At 31.7% G+C, this 16,782-nt stretch overlaps 1 protein-coding gene across 1 annotated transcript in view; it reads left to right on the top strand.

The window, feature by feature from the left end:
* The first annotated feature begins 269 nt into the window (after positions 1-269).
* Positions 270-16,782, top strand: part of Alp4 (Alkaline phosphatase 4) — a 29,263-nt gene continuing 12,750 nt past the window's right edge. Inside the window, exon 1 of the mRNA XM_075292046.1 lies at positions 270-779. Coding sequence (XP_075148161.1) covers positions 599-779 — 181 coding nt within the window. The 5' untranslated portion in view covers positions 270-598. The remainder of the gene's footprint in view (positions 780-16,782) is intronic.

Here is a 16,782-nt window from a genome sequence, read left to right as displayed (position 1 = left end):
AGCGAGACACAAGTGCATGAACAGACTGATGTACAGCGCAGAGAACTAAGCTATGTCGTCATCAGTAGGTGACAATTTTTTTTTTGTGATTATCGTTTTTTTTTTTCATTATTTAAATATCTACGTATTTTTTTTATGGGTACTTATGAACGTGTATCTACGAGTTATAAATATTTTATTGGTCTTGTTGTAATTGACCGGTGAGCTATTCACTCATTCGAAGTTTAGATCAGTTGAGTTTAGTAAAAGAACTATTAAAATATCGCTGTAAACTTCGAGGCGATCGTAGTCGTGGCAGAACCTTCTGAGAGCTGCTAAGCAGTCGGGTAAAATTCTTAGAGGCAGGCATACAGACACCAGATTCCGTTGATCCATAGAACTGTGTCGGGTTTTATTCGTTTCGTCAATTGGGTTTAGTTGAAGAAGGTGAAGCGCGTATTGAACAGCGCTGAAGCGGAAGTTATTCAAAATTAAATTATCGTAAAATTTAAAAATCGAATTTAATTGGAATTTTAATTGCAAATCTCTTCAGAACTAAGTGAATTTTATAAAATAAAAACAAAGGCTGTGATATATTTACGTTTTACGTTTAATAAAAATGTTAGGAATTTCTAAATTAATTTATGTTTGTATATTAACGGTGAATTGTGTATATGGCGCTGTTTCAACATTGGAACCACCAACTTTTATACGCACTCTAAATTCTACAGATGTGGGTCCAGAATTTGTTAATAGTGACGATGCATCTAGAACGAGAGAAAATGGAAAACCTCTTGAAGGTATGTGAAAGTAGTTAATGGCATATACAAAAAAAAAACGCAACAAGTGTTTGCAAACCATGATGTTAATTTATTTTGCTTTCATATTGCATAATTTTTATTTGCACATTGCATAATTGTAAAATAGTATACAAATCACAACAGCATAAGAGTGAATAGTGTGATTACTCCAACCAAAGACTGTGTATACCCTACACTATAGGATTGAGGGTAAGGTAGACAACGGTTTGTAACACATTGAATTTCACTCATACAAAATATCAAACAGTAGTTATTGGACAAAGAAAAATAAATTTCTTTATTAAAGTATTCCTTAAATTAACTTGTGTACAAAAAACCAATATTTTTCTCCGGAACGAATTTTTTGGCAACCAAAATTCCCCTCAAACTTTCTTTAAAAGCAAATAAACTCAAATTTAAGATATACGATGAAAAATTTATATACACTGAAAAAATATTGTCCAGACGCCAAAGATTTCATGTCCTTAAAATGCGAATGTTAATTTTGCATATCATACACTCTTAAAAAAATATGTTTTTCATATGTTCCGATATAAACAAAATGTGTTTCGGGCACAATTTTAAAACACAATATATTTAAGTGCAAACATGTAATGTTCCTAAACTAACACTAAATGTTTGGGACATCTATGTTAATATGTTAGAATATATTATGTTTGGGGCATGAATGTTTCATAAAAATCATACGTGTGAATGCAAACATATATAAATTTACAAATTTCGACTAAACATACATATGTTGTGATATTTTATTCAAAGCGACAGAGAGAGTATAGAGAAAGAAATAAAGATGGAAACCGGGAGAGTTGACGAAAGATATCAACATTACACAGCGAAAGAATCAAAAGAGAACAATTTCTGTGAAACCGCTTTTGTTTCGGAAAACTGATTTATGATAAGGCCAAAAATTTGATATGCTTAAGTCTAAATATTATTTAATTTGAATAAAGAGAATAGACATTCGGAACCAAGAGAATAGACATTTGAAAAACAAACAGCATATGTTTTCGCCTTGAGAGCAGCATTTTAGTGTGGACATGAGTTTCGTTTATTATTTTGGCATTATGGGCACAATTTTTTTCTTGGTTCGTTAAAAGAAATCAGGGGTCTTCATAAAAATAACGAAAGGGCACTATACTCTTTTTAGAGTTGGGACAGTAAAATGAAATAAGGAGGAAATAGTGAAAAATTACATAGTAAAATTTATAAAAACAAGTCCGCGAGGAGTTGACGGACACCTTCAAATATGAAAGCGGGCATTAAGTTCGAGTTTTGCAACTAAAACAATTCAAAAATTTATTTTCTTTAAAATGAATTATTAAAGAAAAATAAAAGGCATTTTAGAGCGATGGTGTTAAATGCTAGTAAAAAACTGTTCACGCCTAAATAAATTTATGTTTATATTATAAAATTATTTATGTGTGTTTCTACTCGACCCCACGTTCTTCTTTTGTTAGAGTTTTTAAATTCTATCCAAATTTTAAAGTTTTGTGCCAAAAACAGTTTTTTGTTACAAAATTGTTATTTTTGCAATAAAAAAATATTTTATCAAAAAATCAGTCAATTTCGTTTATATCAAGCACTGCTACTGACTATAAATCTTTAATAACCCACATTTCGAAGTTTCATTATAAAAATTTAATATAGTATAAATAAAAATGTGTAAATTAAAAAAAAAGTGTTCGGTCGGAGCAGGGATTGAACCCACGACCCTTTGCATGCAAGACAGACATGCTAACCACTGCTCCACGTGGCAAACAAATGTATGTTTCTGTTAAATAATGTTATGTTTGCATGGGCTCGTGGGCGCTGTAAACTATGCTATATAAATGTAACTTATAACGATAATTATCTACTGGTGACTATAACAGCTACGTAGCCCAGTGGTAGTGTGTTGGCTTACAAACTGTATGGTCCTCGGTTCGATTTTCCGTGCAGGCGAAAGGTAAAATTTAAAAAATTTATAAAAGTGAATAATTTCTTCAACATTATTTGTATTACAGAAAAAGGTGCCAAGAACTAAAATATTTCGTGGAAGTCAAATTACGAGTATGTTAGGCAATGAGCACAATCGTCTTTGGTAAAAATTCATCCAAGCATATATTTTTTGGGCTCAAAATGTTTCCAAACATATAATATGTTGACATAAAACAAACATATTAATGTTTCGGTAGTATCCAATAATATATGTGCTTCCTGCAAAATATGTTTGGAACATATGTTAAAGAAGCGATTTTTTTTGAGGGTGTAGAAGACGAATTTCACTGATATAAAGTTTTTTCCTTGTCCAAAAGCTGATAAGCTTTTCAAAGAAGTCGTTTTGTCCTTATAGTTAAGTATTTCGCCTTAAAGATTGATATCTTTACATGAAAGAAAATTTTGTTGGACTACACTAAAAAAATATTTAAGTGGTATAAAAGAATAAAACTAGACTAAGTCAATTAAAAAATTGATGTTAGTTTTTTTTAATTTTTAACTAAAAATTTATTTGAAACAATAAATTTTTGTGATCAAACTAAAAATACTAACGGCCATTTTCATGTAGCTCCGTTAGGCTTTAACTGTCAGTTAACAGAAAGAAAAATGGAAATATCTTTTCTCCGGTTAACTTTAACTGAAAAATTTTCAACAGTTAAGTTTCTAACTGGCATTTGGAATATATACGCAAAATGACAGATATGTAGATATCACGGTTTAAAAGTTCGTTAGCTAACGTAGCACTAACGGAGCTTCATGAAAATGGGGGTAAGACAGTTAAGTAATTGAAAATAGTTACTTTTTTAATAAAAAATAATTGAGTTTTGCAATCAACACCAATTACATTTTTAATTGTATTGATTGAAAACTTAATAGAAATTTGCTACACTCAAAGTTTACTTGGATCCTTTAAGGATTTTAAAATAAAGAAATTTTAAAATAAAGAAATTTTTAGCGACCTATCTGGCTTTAAATAAAAGACCAATAAAATTAAAATTAGGATACAGATCTCATTTATCAAATTTTCATTCTCTTTTCGCGGTTTATTAATAAAGGTACTCACGTACAAACAAATGCCAGTTTAAAAATCCAAATTATAACGGATACTTCAAAGTAAAAAATGTTTTCCTAATTCCAAAAAAAAAACTTTAAACCAAAGACGCTAAATCCTCAAAATAAGTCTTAGTCTATATTTGAAGCCTATATTTAAATCTAAAGATTCAATAGTTAAGTTAATTTAAGGACAATTTCCTTAAATCAAAAATGTGTTTCTTTACTTTAAGGAAAACGGAGGGACACAAATTTACACAATTTGTGTCCTAATTTTAATATTTTTTTTTCAGTATAGTGAAATCAATTCATCCTTTAATCAAGTATTTTTTAATGTCCAATTAAGACTGTGATTGATACTATCATTTTCGTGATCGAAGACACTTCAATTAATTCAATTAATTAGATCAATAAATTTGTGATTGAGTCAAAAAAAATTTTTTTTTAGATGTGCAAATTCCATAAATGAGATTCTATACCCTAATTTCAATTTTATTGATCGTAGATTTAAAACTAGATAGGTTCCTGAAAATCTCTTTAGTTTAAAAAAGCAACATCTTTGGCTCGCAATCAATACCTTAAGTGAAGGTAAGTAAGTACTTGTGTATCACAAAAATTGAACGAAAATTTTATTAATTATTCATTAAAACATGTCTTTATTTTAAAGAAGCAGCATCTTCGGCAGGGAATCAATACCAAAATCCTCAAGGAGAGGACGAAATATTTGAATTCAAGTTAACTTTTTTGAATGTACTAAATATTACCTCCAGGATCCGTTTGTCCATCAATTTGTGGTTCGCAAAATGAATTTTTGAATTATAGATGAAAAAGTATATACGGCCGTAAGTTCGGCCAGGCCGAATCTTATGTACCCTCCACCACGGATTGCGTAGAAACTTCTACGAAAGACTGTCATCCACAATCGGCTAACTCATTCGATTGTGGATGTATATATTAGACAAAAAAGGTATGTATAGGTAAGTCCACAAATAATTACGAATCGATATGGACCTTTGCATGCCACGTAGAGAGCCAGAATTGAAATATGGGAGTCGCTTATATGGGGGCTATATACACAGAAAAAAATTTCACGAAAATTTTTCCAATTAAAATTTTAATTGAGTTTTAAAAAATATTCAATTAAAAATTTAATTGATTCAAAAAAATTTTAATTGAAACAAAAATCAATCACCAAAAATAATAGTATCAATTAATTTTTTAATTGGTTCAATTATTTTTTTAATTGAACTTCAATTAATTTTTTAATTGATACTATCATTTCTGTGATTGAAGACATTTCAATTAAAAAATTAATTGGATCAATTAATTTCTTGATTGAACCAGAAAAAAATTTTTTTGTGTGTCCAATTATGAACTTAATATGGACCAATTTTTGTGTGATTGGGGATCGATTTATATGAGGGCTATATATAACTATAGACCGACATGGACCTAGTTAGGCATGGTTGTTAACGGCCATATACTAGCAAAATGTACCAAATTTTAACTGACTCGGATGAAATTTGTTCCTCCAAGTGGCTCCAAATCACGGGATCGGTTTATATGGGGGCTATATATGATTATGCACTGATATGGACCACTTTTGGCATGGTTGTTAAATATCATATACTACCACCATGTACCAAATTTCAAACAGATCGGATGAATTTTGCTTCTCCAAAAGGCACCGGAGGTCAAATGTGGGGATCAGTTTATATAGGGGCTATATAATTATGGACTAATATGAACCAATTCCTGTATGGTTGTTGGATACAGTATACTAACATTACGTACCAAATTTCAACCGAATCGGATGAATGTTGCACTTCCAAGGGGCTCCGGAGGTCAAATCTGGGGATCGGTTTATATGGCGGCTATATATAATTATGGACCGATGTTGACCAATTTTTGCATTGGTGTTTGAGGCCATATATTAAAACCACGTACCAAATTTCAACTGAATCAGATGAATTTTGGTCTTCCAAGAGGCTCTGGAGGTCAAATCTGGTGATCGGGTTATATGGGGGCTATATATAATTATGGACCGATGTGGACCAATATTTGCATGGTCATTAGAGACCATATACTAACACCATGTACCAAATTTCAGCCGGATCGGATGAAATTTACTTCTCTTAGAGGCTCCGCAGGCCAAATCTGGGGATTTGTTTATATGGGGGCTATATATAATTATTGACCGATGTGGACTAATTTTTGCATGATTGTTAGAGACCAGATGAAGTTTGCTTCTCTTAGAGGATCGGCAAGCCAAATTTGGGGGTCCGTTTATATGGGGGCTATACGTAAAAGTGGAGCGATATGGCCCATTTGCAATACCATCCGACCTACATCAATAACAACTACTTTATGGGGTCTGAGAGCAATATTTCGATGTGTTACAAACGGAATGACAAAGTTAATATACCCCCATCCTATGGTGGAGGGTATAAAAAAAGCTTCAAAAATAGGGTAATATTTATTTGGAGGATTTTTGAATTCAAGTGAGATTGTCCTAAATGTAAAGATTAACTCCTAGATCCGCATGTACATCAATTTGTGGCTTGCAAAATGAAGACCGCATTTGTTATCCATTTCACTTTCAATATTGATTGTAAATAAATAAATTGAATTTTTTGTTGGTTTATATGACAGCTGCATTGATAATATTATTAGCAAATTTATATTAATTGAGTTGTTAATAAAAATACATATATACTAGACATTAAATGTAATTAAAATATTTTCCAAAGACTCATTTGACATACAAAAATACCATACTTAATTACGGGGCCAAAAAAACATACAAATTAATATAAATCATCCCAAATAATGAAGTTCATGTGACATAGTATTGTGCCAATATTCTTTCTGTGTATCTCCTTTGCAGACGTTTAGGCTATTCTATGACAATTAACCATTAAAAATTGGTAACAAATTGCGTAATACGCTGTAAGATGAATGTCTGTATTTAAGTTCAAATCGCAGCGGGGATGATTTTTTTATTTTATTTTTTTATTATTTTTTACTTTTTTCATTGATTTTCTATTCTTTATTGCTAAATTTAATTGTCCAAAACATAAATTTTCACTTAAAACGACCTAATTCCGTACTTTCTAAGATTTGTCCAAAATGATTGCATCAGAAGTGAAAAAATCGATAGGGGATCCCGGGATGCGCTTCAAAAGAAAAGTGGAGAAGTGGAAAAAAACTTGATAAGGGATACCAGGATGCACTTTAAAAGAAATGTTTGTGGAATTGTTCATGCATCGGAAGTGGAAAAAACTTGATGGAGGATTCCGGGATGCGCATTAAAAGACATGTTTGTGGAACAACTTCAATTTTTTTTTTTTGCTGAGCTATCCTTGTTTTAAAGCATTGTTGATTTTGATAAAAGTCATCCCATTAAAAATTTTCCATTATTATAAGTATACGCAAATCAATCACCAAACAGAGTAAATCAATTACCAAACCATGGCGGTAATGCATCATTAAGAAACATAGCAAATGGAATTTTACTTACAATTCGATTCATATTTAAACTACATTTCAAAATTGATTCCGGCAAATGCAGTAAATTTTTACGTGGAACTAAAGGGTGGGCAAAAAACAAAATTAAAAAATTAAAAAAAAAATCATTCAATCTTTATTTGAATCCATGGTATACTGAACAAAAAACGTATCCGGTTCCAAATATTTTGTCTATGCACTAATGATTTTGGTATTGATTTTAAGTCAATTTTAAGTCGATCTTGACTTCAATTAGAAATTATGTTTAAAGTAAAAAATGTCTAAAATAAAGTGTTGAAAAACGTGTCCTATTTTGGAACGCTTTTTTACTTTGTAATAAAAAAGATCAACAAATTTAAAGACAATTTCATTAATTTTGAAGAATTTTTCAGCATTATTAAAGCCAAGTTGACCTTAGTCAAACAAGTTGGCCTTAGTAATATAAAAATAACCAGTTTTAAGTCGAATTACTTATAAAGACCAAACGGCTTCATTTAAAAGTTGATATCATTTCACAATAGCGGTCATCAATCACAGTTACTTTACGATTCGTATCATCCAATGAGGCCATAAGCCCATAAACCCCACCAAAATGTGATTTTTTTCTTGATGCTAAAAATCGTCGTTAAACAATATTTTTCATAAAAAAGCGGATCTTCGGTCAACTTTCAAGAGCTCTTAAAATGACCATAAAAATAGAAGAAATTTCTTAACAGAGCAAGCGTTATGATAATAAAATTCAAAATTTGCAATGTTATTTGTTTGTAAGACTCATTCATCGTTAAATTATAGACCAAGCTGAAGATTTTTGTCAGCGAAACAGAACACGAAACGTGCGTCAGCTGTTTAAATCAGTGTTGCCAAAAGAATAATAGCTAAACAAAATCACCCTTTATTTGAGAAACTATTTAAAATATGATAAAGTACAGGTAAAGATTTTCCATTTTCTCAGGAATGCAATTTTGAATAAACGAGCAAGTAAAATAAGTTAAAAGCAATAGCTTAATTTCAATTTTGTTTAAAATGAATGTTAATATCCCAGCAAAAAAAAATTGGAAGTTGTTCCACAAACATTTCTTTTTAACCCCATCCCAGAATCCCCCATCGAGTTTTTTCAACTTCCGATGCAGTCCTTTTGGACAAGTCCACAAACATTTCTTCTAAAGCGCATCGTGGGATCCCCCAATAATTTTTCCACCTCCGATGCAGTCCTTTTGGACAAGTGCACAAACATTTCTTTTTAAGCCCATCCCAGAATCCCCAATCGAGTTTTTTCAACTTCCGATGCAGTCCTTTTGGACAAGTCCACAAACATTTCTTCTAAAGCGCATCGTGGGATCCCCCAATAATTTTTCCACCTCCGATGCAGTCCTTTTGGACAAGTGCACAAACATTTCTTCTAAAGCGCATATTGGGATCCCCCAATGATTTTTTTCTACTTCCGATGCAGTCCTTTTGGACAAGTCCACAAACATTTCTTCTAAAGCGCATCGTGGGATCCCCCAATAATTTTTCCACCTCCGATGCAGTCCTTTTGGACAAGTGCACAAACATTTCTTCTAAAGCGCATCTTGGGATCCCCCAATGATTTTTTTCTACTTCCGACGCAGTCCTTGTGGACAAGTATTAGAAAGAACGCAATCAGGCTATTTTAAGTGCAAATTTTGTATAATTAAATTTTACAAAAAATGGAAAACTAATAAAAAACTAAAAAAAATAGAAATTAATAAAAAAAGTAAAAAAATAATAAAAAAAACAAGTAAGTAAAGTCTAAAGTCGGGCGGGGCCGACTATATTATACCCTTCACCACTATGTAGGCCAAAATTTGTGTTACCATCTAAACTACTTCACATTTGCTGGAAGCTATATAAAGGAGACCATTTTTTTACTTCTACAAGCTATACTTACTTCTAAAAGCTATATAATCTGAACCGATTTTGACTAAATTTGACATGTATAGTTAGAATAATAATTCTGCTATCTATGCGAAATTTCACGTAAATGGGAGTATAACTTTGGCCCCCCTGGTCATATGAGTGCAAATCGGACGGAAGATATATATGGGAGCCATATCTAAATCTGAACCGATTTCAACCAAATTTGGTACAATTACTGATACTACTAAACGTACTCCTTGTGCGAAATTTGAAGCAAATCACGGAAAACCCTGAATTTTGAGGCCACATAAGTTCAAATCGGACGAAAGATATATATGGGAGCCATATCTAAATCTGAACCGATTTCAACCAAATTTGGTACAATTACTGATACTACTAAACGTACTCCTTGTGCGAAATTTGAAGCAAATCACGGAAAACCCTGAATTTTGAGGTCATATAAGTTCAAATCGGACGAAAGATATATGGAAGCTATATCTAAATCTGAATCGATTTTGACCATATTTGGCACATACAATAGTATCATTAAAAGTACCGCTTGTGCAAAATTTGAAGCAAATCACGGCAAATCTCTGGCTTTTGTGGCCATATAAGTTCAAATCGGACGAAAGATATATATGGGAGCTATATCTAAATTTTAACCGATTTCAATCAAATTTACCAAGCATTGGTAGAATGTCAATTCTACCATCTGTGCAAAATGTCACGAAGATCGATAGTAAACTTTGGCCTCTGTGGTCATATGAGTCTAAATCGGACGAAAGATATATATGGGAGCTATATCTAAATCTGAACCGATTTGGCTGATATTTTGCAAGATTTTCGAGATTCATAAAATATTTGGATGTACGGTATTTCAAGAAAATCGGTTGATAAACACGCTAACTATGACCAAATCGGGGATACATATATATGGAAGCTATATCTAAATCTGAACCTATTTTTTCCAAAACCAATAGCGATTGTCTCTGTCCCAAGAAACGGTCCTATGCCAAATTTGAGGACGATCGAACTTAAATTGCGAGCTGTACTTTGTGCACAAAATTACATATACAGACGGACGGACAGACAGACAGACAGACAGACAGACGGACATCGCTAAATCGACTCAGAATTTAACTCTAAGCCGATCGGTATACTAAAAGATGGGTCTATGACCACTATTTCTTGGCGTTACATACAAATGCACAAACTTATTATATCCTGTACCACAGTAGTGGTGAAGGGTATAAAAAATAAATTTCATCCCCGCTGGGATTTGAACCTGTGCCGTTTGACTTTTTCGCCTCCATGGAAGTTCTTTTGAGAAGGTTTTGCAAATTACGAGAATTTTTAATTTTTTTGTTGATTTTTAATGGAAAAAATATATTTATACGAAAATATATGCCGAAAATAAAAAATAAAAACGATGCATGACATAAAAAAAAATATTTTTTTAGAAAAATATATAAATAAAAATGCCGCTGGTGAGATTTGAACCTGCGTTTCTTATTTTTTCGTTCATACTAATAAAGAACATCTCGAGAAGCAATTAGAATGTTATTCCTTGGTTTCGTATTACGATCATATCACAAACATTTGAATTGACCTTTCGACGCTTTATGTTCAATGGCGTTTGTGGCTGAGTGTGCTAAAGCGTTCTGTTATGGTGCCAGCAAACCCAGGTTCAACCCCTGGTCAGAGCGAAAAAGTTGTTCAAATTGTAAAAATTAGATAATAGAAAATTGTGTAATAAAAGATATTGATGAAACAAAGAGTGAAATTGGTAAATTTCTTTATCCAAATTAACTTCCAGGGGACAACTTCTAAAGCAATGCAAAGGATCCAAAAAGGGAGTACTTCCGTCCTATGACAAGCCCATGTAAAATTCATTGGAGATGATCCAAGTTTGAACTACTTCCGGATCACAGATTGGGGATCCAAACTACTTTTTTGGAAGCTCTTTTTTTGCTGGCTATATATGTATAAACACTACACAAGGAGATTAATGTACTACACTGCAAAAAAATGTTTACGAGATATTACAGATTACGCAACCTAAATTTTAGGATGCGAAATTTACAAAATATTAAGGACAAATTTCTTTAAAATAATGAAATAATAATTAAAATAAAGTTTATATTCTTTGCTTCAATAATTTTTTTCATTAAATTTAGAACACAAATTTTGTAAATTTGCGTCCCTCCTTAAAGTCACATGTCTTTGAACTAAGGCTAAGTTTCCTTAAAGTAAAGACACATTTTTGATTTAAAGAAGTTGTCCTTAAATTAACAGAAATATTGAAACTTTAGATTTAAGATGATAACGCTTCAAATATAGGCTAAGACTTATTTTGAGGATTTAGCGTCTTCCGTTTAAAGTTTTTTTGGAATTAAGAAAACATTTTTTACTTTGAAGTATCCGTTATAATTTGGATGTTTAAATTGGCATTTGTACTTGAGTACCTTTATTAATAAACCGCGAAAAGGGAATGCAAATTTTATAAATGAAATCTGTATCCCAATTTTAATTTTATTGGTCCTAGATTTAAAACCAGTCACTAAAAAATTTCTTTATGTTAAATAAGCCACATCTTTGTCTCGGAACACATACCAAAATCCAAAAAAGGTCAAAATCTTTTAATCCGAGTAATTTTTTTTTTGGTTTTTGTTTTTGCGTGGACCTGTCAAATTTATCATAGATTTTTTTGTTTTTTGTTTTGTTTTTCCTTCAATCTTCACATTACTGTTTTAATTTAATTAAGAAAAGTTCTTAGCACATGTTAATTAACATTTTCCTACACTGAAAGATTTCATGTCCCTAAAATACGAATGTGAATTTTGCTTAGCATAGAAGATGCATTTCTCTGATATAAAGATTTTTCCTTGTCCAAAAGTCGATAAAATTTTCAAACTTTCAAAACTTTCCTAAAAATATTCTTACTTCAATTCACCGCTTCTTTGGCTCGGAATCAGCACCAAAATTATTAGTGTAAAGACAACATCTTTGGAGCCGGACATGCTTTTTTTTCAGTGTACATTAGGTGCCGCTTACTAAAGAATACAAAAAGTTCACGTACTCGAAAAAAGTACACACAATTATTTTAATAGCGGATTTCAGCCGCCTTGTACGCTTTCATTTCCTACAAATATATGAATATTTTCTCATGAAAGTCTTAAATCAATTTATTTCATTACACATTCGAAAAATAGGCCTACCTTCATTGCATGTAGGTTAAATATAGTGTCAGTTCGATAAAATGTTTAACTCAATGACAACAGACCTCTTTCTTATAGCTGAGTCCGAACGGCAATACACATTGCGATGAAACCATTTACAGAAGTTTCGAATCACTCAGAAAGGTCAAAAAAAATTGTTGGTGTTTGGTCGAAACTGCGATTGCACCACGACGGCTCCCTAGAAAATGGACTACTCATGTAAAGATTGGAGGATCTAATTCGATCTTACCATTTTTCGGATCTACTCATATCTAAGTGTATCAAATTAGATCCCTCAATTTTTACTCGGGTATACCTAAAGGTGGTACGATATGGCTCATTTGCATAACACCACTTCTCAAATGTACCAAACTCTTCTATCTCATTAGTGTGAGTGTAGGATATTAAAAAGTCGGCTTCTCTGTTTAGTAGACATTATTTCTAAGTGATTTTATATAGAATATACGACTGATAAGCTATTTCATAATTTATTGGAAAACGAAAAACTACCGATTATAAACAAAAGGTCATTTTATATTTGCAATAGCATTTTGTCAACTAATTAATCAATCAATAGTTTGTTTATTCGATTAGAATTTTAGTATATTAAATGATTATGGAATTTCTCACAAACACCAAAAGCGTGCGAACTCTCTATGAGAACGAATTCAGATTAAATCGGGACTCATATTAATTTTTCCTGAAGCAGACCCCCTTCATAAGAGCACAGAAAAAAATTATTTCTCCAAGCACAGTCCGCCTTTAAAATGCATATCTTGAATTGAGAACATCTGAGCTTATCAATAAATCTAATCTTCTTAAGTATTATAGAAATCGTTCTTAAATTCAATGATTTTAAGCAGCTATAAAGATAAAAAACATTCAAAAATACACTCAAACATTTTTTGATATTGGAATTCTGAGCCAAAAATGCAGCTTCGTTAGTTTTAAATCAAGATACAGATAATTAACGGCGGGACGCAGATTTTTGTCCTAAATTTAATGAAAAAACTTCAGCAAAGGTTTAAAAACTTTATTTTAATTAAGATATCCTTATTTAAAACTAAATTGTCCTAAATATTATGTCAAATGCCTATTCTATGTTAAAATGTAATCTTTCATATGATATTGGGACATATATGTTTGGGGAGGCGAGATTTAAAGCTAGACATGAGACAGAATTTAGTCTCATTTAGTGTTTCCTGCTTCACTGAAAAAAGCATGCCCTGTCCCAAAGATTTTGTCTTTACACTAATGATTTTGGTATTGATTCCGATCCAAAGAAGCGGAGAATTGAAGCAAGGATACTTTTAAGACAGAATTGTCTTTTAAATTTAAGTTTTGCGTACTTGATTCTAGGTAACAAATTCTAATTTATTCGTTTTTATACCCACCACCATAGGATGGGGGTATATTAACTTTGTCAATCCGTTTGTAACACATCGAAATATTGTTCTAAGACCCCATAAAGTATATATATTCTGGGTCGAGGTGAAATTCTGAGTCGATCTAAGCATGTCCGTACGTCCGTCTGTATCGACTTGAAACTTGGCATAAGTGATGTAGGTCGGATAGTCCATATGGGACCACTTTTACGTATGGCCCCCATATAAACCGACCCCACAGATTTGGCTTGCGGAGCCTCTTAGAGAAGTAAATTTTATCCGATCCGGTTGAAATCATGCAATAATTGGTCCATATCAGCCCTTAAATACATTAGCCCCCATATAAATCGATCCCCAGATTTGACCTCCGGAACCTCTTGGAGGAGCAAAGTTCATCCGATTCGGTTGAAATTTGGTACATTGCGCTAGTATATGGCCGCTAACAACCGTGCCAAAATTGGTCCATATCGGTCTATAGTTATATATAGCCGATCCCCAATCAAACAAAAATTGGTCCATATCGCCAAAAATAATCTACCAAAATTTTACTTCTATAGAAAATTTTGTCAAAATTTTATTTCTATAGAAAATGTCAAAATTTTATTTCTATAGATAATTGTGACAACATCTTATTTCTATAGCAAGTGTTTTGAAAATTTTATTTCTATAGAAAATTTTGTGAAAAATTTATTTCTATAGAAAATTTCATCAAAACTTTATTGCTGTAGAAAATTTTGTCAAAATTTTATTTCTGTAGAAAATTTTGTCAACATTTTATTTCTATAGAAAATTTTGTCAAAATTTTATTTCTATAGAATATTTTGTAAAAATTTTATTTCTACAGAAAATTTTGTCAAAATTTTATTTCTATAGAAAATTTTGTCAAAATTTTATTTTTATAGGTAACATTTTATTTCTATAGAAAATGTTGCCAAAATTTTATTTCTATAGAAAATTTTGTGAACATTTTATTTCTATAGAAAATTTCGTCAAAATTTTATTTCTATAGAAAATTTTATCAAAATTTTATTTCTGTAGAAAATTTTGTCAACATTTTATTTATATAGAAAATTTAATTTCTATAGAAAACTTTGTCGAAATTTTATTTCTACAGAAAATTTTGTCAAAATTTTATTTCTATAGAAAATTTTGTCAATTTTTTTTTATAGAAAATTTTGTCAAAATTTTATTTTTATAGAAAATTTTGTCAAAATTTTATTTCTATAGAAAATTTTGCTAAAATTTTATTTCTATAGGAAATTTTGTCAAAATTTTATTTCTATAGAAAAATTTGTCAAACTCAATTATATAGTTATTTAATCGGCCATTTTTTTTTTTTTTGTTTAATACACTCAAAAAAAAGGGAACTCTCTATTTCACTAAAGTCATATTAACTTTATATTAGTTCATAGAATCATTATGTTTGGAAAAAGTTTATTTTAGTCAAATAATTTTTTGCGTATGTTAGTTAAATGAACTAAAAAACGGGAAAAGGTTATACACAAATAAAGCATAAAGATTTCCTAATTTCGTATTTCTTACAAGATACTTCATTATTTCTTTAAATCTGTAAATTTTACCAAAAATGTGTCCATCGTGAACTTCGTATGTCACTAAAGACATTCTTGCAATTTTGAACTCCAAGATTTTTAATAAATTTGCTTTATGTTTAATAAATTTTCTTGAATTTATCGGAAAATATTTACTTATTTTTGCCATATCGGAGTGATGCCAGCGCTTGTAATACCGTTTAGTTAAAATTTTCTAAAAAAGTTCAAAATTTTCTAAAATTAATCGAAAGTTATCTTTCCTGGTGGGTTCCCTGTTTTTTCAGTGTATATACCCCGTATGTACTAACTTACAATTTAGAAGACGGTGTTAATAAGTTTTAAGGTACCTTGCCATCGGCAAGTGTTACCGCAACCCAAGTAATTCGATTGTGGATAACTGTCTTTAGTAGAAGTTTCTATGCAATCCATGGTGGAGGGTACATAAGATTCGGCCTGGCCGAACTTACGGCCGTATATACTTGTTCGATTTCATGTTTCACAAGCTTTGCACTTTCCCTATACACTGTAAAAATATTGTCGTGAGACCAAAGATTATATGCCCGAGGTCTAGGTGTACTAACACAGCGTACGAAATTTCAGCCGAATCGGATGAAATTTACGCCTCCAAGAAATGCTCTTCCAAGAGGCTCCCGAGGTCAAATCTGGGGATCGGTATATAGGCGAGCTCTATATAATTATAGACCAATATGAACCAATGTTTGCATGTTTGTTATAGACCATATACTAATATAACGTACATTTTAACCGAATCAGACGAAATTAGCTCCTTCAAAGGGGCTCCGGAGGTCAAATCTGAGGATCGGCTTATATTCGGGCTATATATAATTATGGACCGATATGGATAAAATTTTGCGTGGTTGTTAGTGGCCATATATTTACACAACATATAAAATTTCAACCGAATCGGATGAAATTTGTTCCTGCAAGAGGCTCCGAAAGTCAAATCTGGGGATCGGTTTATATGGGGGCTATATATAATTATGGAACGATATGGACCAATTTTTGCATGGTTGTTAGAGAGCATATACTAATATAACGTACAAAATTTTAACCGAATCGAACCAAATTTGCTCCTCCAACAGGCTTCGGAGGTCAAATCTGGGGATCGGTTTATAAGGTGGCTATATATAATTATGGACCTATATGGACCACTTTTAGCATGAATGTTAGAGACCATATACTAACACCAAGTACCAAATTTCAACCGGATCAAATGAAATTTGCTCCTTCAAGAGGATCCGCAAGCCAAATTTGGGGCTCGGTTTATATGGGGGCTGTACGTAAACGTGGTCCGATATGGCCCAATTGCAACATCATCCGACATTCATCAATAACAACTACTTGTGCCAAGTTTCAAGTCGATAGCTTGTTTCGTTCGGAAGTTAGCGTGATTTCA

Source organism: Haematobia irritans, chromosome 1 (assembly GCF_050003625.1).
Source record: "Haematobia irritans isolate KBUSLIRL chromosome 1, ASM5000362v1, whole genome shotgun sequence".
Lineage (NCBI taxonomy): Eukaryota > Metazoa > Arthropoda > Insecta > Diptera > Muscidae > Haematobia > Haematobia irritans.
This window is presented reverse-complemented; position numbering and strand designations above follow the sequence as displayed.